Raw genomic sequence first — 10,193 nt, forward strand, 5'->3', positions numbered from 1 at the left:
CAGGCCACCCAGCTTTTTGGCCCTTGCCAGCCAAGTCTCCTTACGCGGTTCCTGGAGTTGGCAGCCTTTTCCATCTTGGCCTGAGCCAGAAGCTCCTGGTAGATGGCTGCCAGAGGCTCTCGAAGATTCTCCAGCAGAGCATTGGGATTCTGCAAGGCCGCCAGGGTGTCTCTGACCACCCCTCGCTCCACTGCCTCATTGATGGCAAGAACAGCCGCATGGACTAGGAGGGGACATGAAAACAAGGTCAGGAGGCCAGAGCAAACCCCAGTCCAGCTACAGCATAATCAGCTGCAGACCACTCTGACATTACCCTTTTTTCTATCCACGAGGCCAGGCAAGTCAGGTAGCCATCATATGGCCCTGCCTATGATGAGAGGTAACCAAAGTTTATGTGGGGGCATAAGGCTCAGAGTCCTCCCATACCCACTGAGTGACACCAACAGGTGAGCCTGATCTCTACCTGCAGCCTCATCCACTGAGAGTTCATTGGCCAGGATGCCCCCGATCTTGCTGAAGGCAGGCAGCTGGAGGTCATACTTAGCCAGTTCAGAGGCCATGTTGCTGAGTTCCTCAGCTGCAATGATAGGACAGGTGCCCTTCATCAGGCCCCGAACCCCCAAGACCCCACCCAGACTGTGGAGGTTAGGGGAGGAGATGGGCTTACCTGTGAATTTCACCTTCCCATATAGATCATGTATCTGAGGAGCCAATCCCAGCCGGAAGAGGAAGAGACTGGGAAAGAATGGAAGGCATTGGGGTCTATTCATTTTGACAGGCTGCCTAGAATAGGTTTGCAGGAGATACTACGGGAATTTAGAGATGAAGACCATTCAGCACCTGCCCACAACTCATCCCCCATTTACAGGGAGATAGGCAATGTAAGTCGGCCCAAGGCAATGCTGGAGCAGATAAGTAAGATGCTATAGGAGGTCTGTGGGGATTGGGAAGGCTTTACAGAGAAGGACACATTGCAGCAGCAGGTCATTGGATGGAGATGTAGGATGCAAAGGGCATAGCAAGCAGAGACCCACTGAGCTAAGGCATGGCCACGTGAAAGGATGCGGGAAATGAAGCCAGGAGGAGATGACGTGGTGGACACAGAAACAGGTCAATCACTTTCTGTGACTTAGCCAACTGGTTGCTGATGGCTGGCTGTAAGCAGGACTAAACAGCCGTCTCTCTTCACACTGACTGTGACAGCATGTGACCCTCCTGATACATCCTAATCGGACTTCTCTGCACCCTAGTCACAAGCTGAAGACTCTTCGCTGCCTGCCCTTTCCCTTCACCCACAGAGGTCACACGTAAAGGTGCCCTCCAGCACACACACAAATCTAAACCAAACTAGGTAGATGGAAAACGTCAGTCCGAGGAGTGCTCCCCGTGGTCCACCCTCCGTCCTTCCTGTGTCGGTGTCTGTTGCTGTTGGCTCTTGGTTGCATCCACCCATGGAACCCAGATGACAAAGTCATGGTCTCTCACCTGAGTGCATGGATGCAGTAGACCACCCGTGGCATGTTCTTCTTGTCATAAATGTCCGTGGTCTCTGGGAAGAAGGTCTGGAGGGGAAACCACCCAATTACTGCCACTGGAGACTTCTAAGCAGCACCAGATATGGAAAGAGGGGCTGAGGAATGGGTCTTCCTATCTGACCTGGGATGCGTGTTCCTTTGTTGCCTGGGGCTTCTGGGTCAATTTCCCCAACTCTTTACAGCCAGCACTCATCCACATACTCAGTGTAAAAGAAAGGCACTGGGACACACTCCAGCTGAGGCCCAGCCACAGACACACAGCCAAACCAAACATTAACCCAACATCAGACGAGACTATCAAGTCTACAGGATGCAGGCCACACGCTCCAGGAGAAATAGGTGCCTCCAGTCATCCTACAGACACAGCCAGCCTCTATCCCTCGCCTTGGACTCTCACCAGAGGCGGCATGCTGGGAGCTGGCCATGACCCCAAAAAGGGCCCAGTGAGACACACACTGCCAAGGACCACACAGGATCAGGATGTGCCATCACTGTGTCCAAGCCAGAGGTCTCTAACCAGTGGGGACCCCTCTAAGAGCTAAGTCACCCCTGGCATGATTTCCCATGCCACCTGATGACAGTAATGAGCTTTAACCTCAATACATCTCGGTTACCTTAGATACATAAGAAAGGACCAAATCTCGGGACTTAAAAGCATTCTAGCCTCATCAAGGACACATGTTTCTATTGTTTCTGCCTCTCACTAAAGCTTCTTTCTTAACTGCCACTTCCTTGTCTTATAGTTCTCTCCTATAGTGCAGAAAAACACAGCATAGTCTTACCATGCCTTAATATGTATAGTCTTTACAATCTGCAAAAAGAGATCAAACAGACCATGTGATCTTCCTAACAACCTTGTATGGTAGATAGTGAGGGATCACTATCCCCATTTTACAGGGGAGAGACAGACCGGGAGTCAAAGAGCCGGAGGACACACGGCATGTGTCCAGCTGGGGTCCTGGCCCAGGCTTCCAAGCCTGTCACCTAGGAGTGTGGTGCGTCCTCACTTCACACTATGAAATTCTGGTGGAAAGACAGCCCGTCAACACAAGGCCCACCTCCTGCATTATACAGGGGCCTCACTGACTAATGGGAACAATGCATCCTGGGCCAGGGAGCCTCCACCTCCCTTCACTTGACATACCCACAGGGAAACAGAGGCAGAGACCAAGTAACAAGGTTCAAAGACACATGGAGATGAACACTGAAGGGTCCCAGGGAGATAAAGCATGTGTATGGTGGGGGTACTGGTAAAGAGCAAAGATGAACCCCAATCTTAAGGCCCAGTGTTACCGAAGGCAGACCGATGTGGGCTATTGCAGACAGCCAAAAGTTGATGTTGTCCGTGTGACGGAAATGCAAGCCAGTTGCCTGAAAGGGAAGGAAAGAGAAGAGAATCTATTTCCACAGTTCTTGGGGTTTGCTATGGGTAGAGTCCAGACCGGAATTTGAAGATTCAAGGGGTGAGGGCAGAGGACCCTGCCCTATGGATTTCCCATGCCCCCAGGATGGAGACACACAGACAGACAGAAACCACCAGGTATGGATGCCCCAGCGGGGCATTTGGGAAGGATGGCACAGGGATGGGATTAGCAAGCTAGTATGGCTTCCAAGAAAAGGGGAGTCCAGAGCTGGGATGGGAAGGAGAGGCAGGCTGGGCTGGCTAGAACACAGGGAAGGGGAAGCGTGCCCTGGAAGTACCTTCAAGGAAGTAGAGCCCACAGCCTCTGCGTGTAGACTGTAGGTAGAAAAGCCTGCTTGGAGGTTCTCATATTAGGGCCTCTCAAAACCCACCTAGCAAATGCCTGTTAAGGGTGATACACATTGCCTGGCTGGCAGATACCCATTGAAACCTGTTGTTCTAGTGCAAAGATTAATAGCATCCTTTTCATCCTCAACAGTAACCAGGTCTGGACAATAAATTGTATGGTCATCCCACTCTAACAGCTTTGAGAAGAGGGAGTTTGAGAGGAAGAATGTAGAGGGTAGAGACCTCTGCTCCCCACCTGGTACCGCAGCTGCTCCGCATCATAGATCTTCTTCAAGGGAACCACAGAGGGTGCGAAACAGTGGCCCAGCTTGGCCAGCAGCACTCCGTTCCGGAGGCTCTCCTCCAGCTCCACCGGGGAAGGCAGCTCCTCCTTCAGGCAGGCCTCCATCCAGCTGAGAGCATGAGAGTAGTTGTGACCCGCTCGGGCAGGCCACAGCACTACATCCAATCCCAGGACCTTCCTCCCTCCCTCGCTCCCTTTAAGCAGCCTCTCGCTCTCTCCTGACTCCTGCTCCTGCCCTGCCCCCAACACCCACCTCTGCCCACTGCCTGGCTGTTTCCACAGTCTTCCAAGCTGCCTCAAACACCTGGATTGGCCAGTCCTCAGCCCCCATCTGCCCCATATATCTTCCATGACAGATACTGAAGCTGCCCATCTTCAGTGAGGCTTAAACAGTCTCTTACCTGTTACATGATATAACCTCTCACTCAGTCTGGTTATGCATTTGAGTGCTGAACCAAACCCGCTCACTTCTCTTATTCTGCATGTTCTCAGAACCCAGGCACACAAAGGTCATGTCTACACAGCTCAAAACCCAGTTTGATGGTTTTGATGACGAAGAGGAGAGTAGGATTGAAGCAAGGGGAGCAGCACAAACAGACAAAAAGGAATCAGGAGACCTGCTTTCCACACCCTCTCCCAAATTCACGTCTCTGAGCCTCCAGTTGCATAATCTGCAAAATGAAGATACCACCTGTACTTCCCACTTCAGCGGGCAGCTGCCATGATTAAATGAGATAATGAATGTGAAAACACCTTGAATGTAAATATTAAGTATTATTATGGTTGATGAGTATATAAGGGAGAGAATACGGGCTCCCATCTGAGAGGCCCAATATGTGGGCTCCTCCTCCACATTTTGGGATCTATAGGAAAGTATCTGTTTTCAAAGAAAGAGCAAGTCACATTTCATTTTATGCTTTCTCTACCACAGACACCTGATTTCCTATCTACCCCATCCTACCTACTTTTTGGGAGAACATTAAAATTACACTACTGATTGAAAGGAAAAAATTAAGCATTTATCCTTCCTTTAGAGCCAACATCCATTCATAGGAAATATGGGGTAGAGTGGAACAAGTTGAGTGAGACAGGAAATGAATAGAAAAAGCCAGAATGTAGGATGTTCTAAAGGACAAATGACTTGGTTTCTTCAACAAGTCAGTGACATAAAGAACTGAAAAGGGGAGGTGAGCCGTTTTAGATGAAAGAAGACTTAATAGGACATAATAACCAAATGTAATATATGAATTCTTTCAGATCCTTAACTGGATAAGTCAAGTGTAAAAATATGTGATTTTTTAGGCAATCAAGAAAATTTGAAAATGGCCTGAGTGTTGATCAAGGATTAATGGATAACTTAGGTAGATATTATAATGGCATTGTGGTTATGAAGGCAAATGTCCATATACAGAGATATATATTAAAGTATATAAGGGGGATAAAAGGATGTGATGTTGTATTTGTTCACAGATGGCACACTCGTCTTTGCAGAAAATCTGAAAGCATGACACCAAAAAACTCCTGGAGATAATAAGTGATTATAGCAAGGTTGTAGGAGACCAGGTTAATATATAACATTCCACTGCTTTCCTATATACCAGCAGTGAGCAAGTGGAATTTGAAATTAAAAACACAATACTGTTTATATTAGCACCCCCCTCCAAATGAAATTAGGTATAAATCTACATAAGGAAATCTACAAAACTGATGATGAAATCAAAGAACTAAATAAATGGAGAAACATTCCATATTCATGGATAGGAAGATTCAATATTGTCAAGACGTTAGTTCCTCCCAACTTGAGCTATAAGTCAATTCAATCCTAATAAAAATCTCAGCAAGTTATTTTGTGGCTGTCCATACAACATTTCTAAAGTTCACAAAAGGTGCGCCCAGCTAGCTTAGTTGGTAGAGCATGAGACTCTTAAAGTTTACATGGAGAGACAAAACACCCACACTAGCCAACATGATATTGAAGAACAACAACAAGTTGGAATACTAACACCACCTGACTTAGCCACAGTAATCAAGACAGTACAGTACTGCTGAATGAACAGACAAATAGATGACTGGAACCGAACAGAACCCCTGTAAATACAGTCACTCGATCTTTGACAAAGGAGCAAAGACATTCTTTTCAACAAATGGCACTGGAATAACTAGATATCCACATGCAGAAAATGAATCTAGACACAGACCTTACACTCTGCACAAAAATCAACTCAAAATGGAGCATCTACTCCAAAGTAAAATGCAAAACTGTAATAAATATCCTAGAAGTCAACATAGGAGGAAACCTAGATGACCTTTGGTATGGCAATGACTTTTTAGATACAACACCAAAGGCACAGTCCTTGAAAGAAATAATAAGCTAAATTTCACTAAAATTAAAACCTTCTGCTCGACAAAAGGCAATGTCAAGAAAATAATATGACAGTCACAGATTGGGATAAAATATTTGCAAAAGAAAACATTTACAAAAGACACATCTGAGGAAATTTCCTGGAGGTTCAGTGATTAAGACTTGGTGCTTTCACTGACAGGGCCCAGGTTTAATCCCTGGTCAGGAAATTAAGATCCCATAGCCAAAAATAAATAAATTAAATTAAATTCGTATTTTTAAAAAAGACATATCTGATAAAAGATTGTTACCCAAGATATACAAAAACTCTTAAAACTTAACAGTAAGAAAACAAACAACCTGACTGAAAAATGGGATAAAGATCTTAACAGACACCTCACCAAGAAAAATGTACAGGTTTGGCTCTCCCTTGAGCCAACCTGCTGTTCTAACAGCATCTCCCACTCTAATAAACTTTATTCTCCTCTCGTAAGAAAAAAGAAAAGAAAGAAAGATATACAAAGAAAACAAACATATGGCAAATAATCTGAAGAGATGCTGCACATCATATGTCATCAGGGAAATGCAAATTAAACCAATGATGAGATACCAATATGCACCTATTAGAATGGTCAAAGTCTGGAACACTGACAACATCAGTGCTGCTGAGGCAATGGAACAACAGGAACTCTCATTCATTGATGCGAAGCCACTTCGGGAAGCCATTTGGTGGTTAATGTACTTTTACCATGTGATCCAGCCATTGTGCTCTTTGGTATTTAACCAAAGGAGTTGAAAACCTACATCTGCAAAACATACTGTCAAAACTTAGAAGCAACCAAGATGACCTTCAATAGGTGAATGGATTAATAAACTGTGGTACATCTAGATAATGGAATATTATTCAGCACTAGTAACGAATGAGCTATGAGACCATGAAAAGACATGGAGGAAACTTAGATGTATATTACTAAGTACAAAGAAATCAATCCTAAAAGGCTACATATTGCATTATTCCAGGTAAGTAAAATTCTGGAAAAGACAAAACTATGGAGACAGCAAAAAGATGAGTCAGTGCCAGGAATTGGGGGTGGGGTGGGAGAGAGGGGGTGAATACGTGAAACAGAGACTTTTTAGGGCAGTGAAACTAATACTATAATTATGGAAGGATACATGTCATTATATATTTGTTCAAACTCATAGAACGCCTACAATTCAAAGAGTGAACTCTAAGGCAAACTATGGGCTTTGAGAGATTATGTGTCAAAGTAGGTTCATCAATTGTAACAAATGTACTACTCTTGTGGGGGATGTTGATGGTGGGGAGGCTATGTGTGTTACTAGGAAGGGGATATATGAAAAATCTCTGCATCTTTATCTTAATTTTGCTGTGAACCTAAATAGGCTCTATAAAGTCTTTAAAAAAATAAAAGCTGCTATTTCAACTCTCCCTTTCCCACAGAATGGACTCTTGTCTTTTTCCGTTTGCTTTGGGGGCAGATGCCTGGGGTGCGCAAGATGGGAAAAGGAGGCCAGAAAGAGGCAGCCCCTCTGCTCACCGCTTGGCTTCCTCCAGCCGGCACAGGTATTGGTAGGCGATGTTCTGCCGCCTCTGCTCATCCATTTCCTCCGCTGTGAGGCGTTCATCTGAGGAGTCAAAGGGAGCATTAGACAGAGGGCCATAGCCAGGTTCTTCTTAGTAGATTTTCTTAGGCAACTCTGCTCAGAGACTGGAGGCAGCTCCCACATGCCTGTCCCCCTATTCCCAGGACACTGGCTCCTGGGAGCTACCATTCTTCTGCTACCATTCAGTAAAAATATCCTAGTCAGCACCCTGTTAGAGGGAGGATCCTTCCTCTACTTGGAGGCATTCCTTCCCTTTCCAGCCATGTTCCTCTCCAGCCATCTTCCAGACCTCCTCCTTCCCGAAACTTCATAGCCCTTCCCTCAGTTACCTCCTTTCAGGGATGTCCAGATCCCTCCTTGGCTGGGAACTTAGCTCCTCATTTTATCCCTAATTAGGCTCTGAGTTCTCCAAGAACTGGACTTCTGTCATCCTCCTCATGTACTCTCCCAGAGACTAGGTTAACAGAACCAGCTAAGATGCATCAATCAGCAACCATTCATTCATTCAATACCTCCTGTATGTCGCACTAGACTAGTGGACCCCTACTCTCAAGAAGTTGTTATTTAGCTGCTCAGTCCTGTCTGACTCTTTTTGACCCCCAGGGACTGTAGCCTGCCAGCTCCTCTGTTCATGGGATTTTCCAGGCAAGAACACTGGAGTGGGTAGCCATTCCCTTCTCCAGGGGATCCCTGGGATCCCACCCAGGGATTGAACTCAGGTCTCCTGCTTTGCAAGTGGATTCTTTACCATCTTAGCCACCAGGGAAATCCAAGCAGAAAGGAAGGAAAAGCAACTCAACAGAGAGTACCATGTGAAAAAAAAGCCACTCAACTTGGGATTAAATGGAATGACAGAGAATTTTAAAAGATTACAAAGGTGTAACCTTTTGCTATAGGTCACCTGAGGAAGAAAATAATCTCCAAGCTAAATAAAATGCAGACAATAATTTGACTCCCAAACTCAAGAACAGGAAATCCCTTAAATGAGGCCGCATTCATATTCTGCCTTAGCCACAACCTCCTTTTATCCTTCCCCTAACTCTTCTCTCCCATCCGTCAGTCTCCTTAGGGAAGACAATACAAAATCAGACAAAATGAGAGAAAGCTACATATACACACCAAGAAAATAAAGTCAGAGAACTTGAAAAGAGAGTTTAGCAAATCTGTCTCTGACTCAGCACTTAATGCCATTCCGACTCTTTATCTCTTTTCCTTATATTGCTTATCCTATGATACGACTTGGGGGAGGGGCAGGGCTTCTTTGAATTGGCAGTTAAGCAAGTTAAAACACACACACACCCCCCTCCATGTTCAGATTTGAAAGCACTGGCCAACAGCAGGAAATCCACCAGTTCCTCTGAGGGGGTGTACAAGGAACAAGTGTTGGTTACTAAGCATGGAAAATAAACCGGTAAGTGAATGACCTCACTCCAGAATTATGAACTGAGGACTGTGAGAGATGGGCGGGACTTTGTACATACAAAGAGTCTTAAAAAAAAAAATCAGTTTTCCTGTTCTTTTCAGGTCTGAAACTAGCTTTCTTTCAACTGATTGGTAGACATGGACTTTGCTTTTTGAATCCAAATGGAGAAGAAGGGAAAGGAGTAGAAGATTTTGCTTTCACTCAGGTCAGATGAAAACCTTTCTGCACTTCCATTTTTCCGACCCCACTCTAAAGCAGTGTTTTGAAAGTGTGGTACATGGACTACCTGCATCACAATTAGGTGGGGTTATGGAAGAAGCCCAGTGGTGCCTGTTATAAATGCAGATTATGGACACAAGTTGAGACCTACTGTTGCTAACGCTCTGGGATAGAACAGACACCATAAAGTTTAAGAGGCATTATCTCAAAGAAGCACCAAAAAGTCAGGGAAGTCCCTCATGTCTTGTTAGGCGTTTCGTCCCCTGACAGTGCTTGGCAAGTATGAACTGCTGAATTTTTAAGGAGCCAACCAGACCACCTACATTCTCCCAGCCCCGGAGCCCCAGAATTTGGGAATAAGGGAGAAAACTCTTTGTAAGCTTTGAAACGCGACACAGAAGTCAGAGCATTTCGCAGCTCACAGCTTTACTCCTGCCCGCCAGAGTCTGAACTGGGTGCTCCCTCTCCACTGAACACAGTCCGGCCGCCCCTTGTCCAGCGGGTACCGCGCCCAGCCCCAGCCCCAATCTCTCCCAGGACTGCCGTGTCCCCAACCAGGGGCACCACAACCGGATCCTACTCGGCCCCTTCTAGCACTCACAGATCGCCCGGCCTGGGCCCGCTCCTCTCCGCTCCATGTTCCTCCTTCTTCCAGGTTTGAATCTCCCGCCGCCCAGCCACCGCCCCTCACCGTTGCCACAGGCGGACAGGATACTTCCGGTCTATGCCGCAGGGGGCTCTGGGATTTGTAGTACCAGGTTTCGGAGGCGTGACACCAGGTAGAAGGAAGGATACCACTCAAGGCTGGGAGGACCCTTCTTGCGGTACTTTGGGTCGCTATTTCTCCAGGGCTTCTTCGCTGCTAAATCGTCTTATTTCGAGTAGCCTCTGCTCCTGTCCCTGCCACTTTCATTTCCCCCTAATAGTCCCATTAACCTCACTCCCGTTCCTATAGTGTTCTTTGGTCTAGCTAATTTGAGGGCCTATTTTGTGCC

General features: G+C 46.2%; 1 protein-coding gene across 5 annotated transcripts in view; it reads right to left on the bottom strand.

The window, feature by feature from the left end:
* Positions 1-9,954, bottom strand: part of IQGAP3 (IQ motif containing GTPase activating protein 3) — a 39,421-nt gene extending 29,467 nt beyond the window's left edge. For 4 of the 5 annotated variants that reach the window (XM_086393342.1, XM_086393340.1, XM_086393341.1 and 1 more), the window contains exons 1-8: positions 9,800-9,954; positions 7,490-7,577; positions 3,542-3,698; positions 2,829-2,906; positions 1,486-1,562; positions 668-735; positions 464-577; positions 45-223 (exon numbers count right to left, since the gene is read on the bottom strand). In XM_086393342.1, coding sequence (XP_086249468.1) covers positions 45-223; positions 464-577; positions 668-735; positions 1,486-1,562; positions 2,829-2,906; positions 3,542-3,698; positions 7,490-7,577; positions 9,800-9,836 — 798 coding nt within the window. In that variant the 5' untranslated portion in view covers positions 9,837-9,954. Of the gene's footprint in view, positions 1-44; positions 224-463; positions 578-667; positions 736-1,485; positions 1,563-2,828; positions 2,907-3,541; positions 3,699-3,990; positions 4,123-7,489; positions 7,578-9,799 lie in introns of those variants that run through there. The other variant, XM_086393343.1, reaches the window with a different exon arrangement.
* Between the last annotated feature and the right edge of the window lie 239 nt (positions 9,955-10,193).

This window comes from Bos grunniens, chromosome 3, assembly GCF_055505025.1.
Source record: "Bos grunniens cultivar Pamir isolate PY7600 chromosome 3, Bosgru_T2T1.0, whole genome shotgun sequence".
In the NCBI taxonomy this organism is placed as follows: Eukaryota; Metazoa; Chordata; class Mammalia; order Artiodactyla; family Bovidae; genus Bos; species Bos grunniens.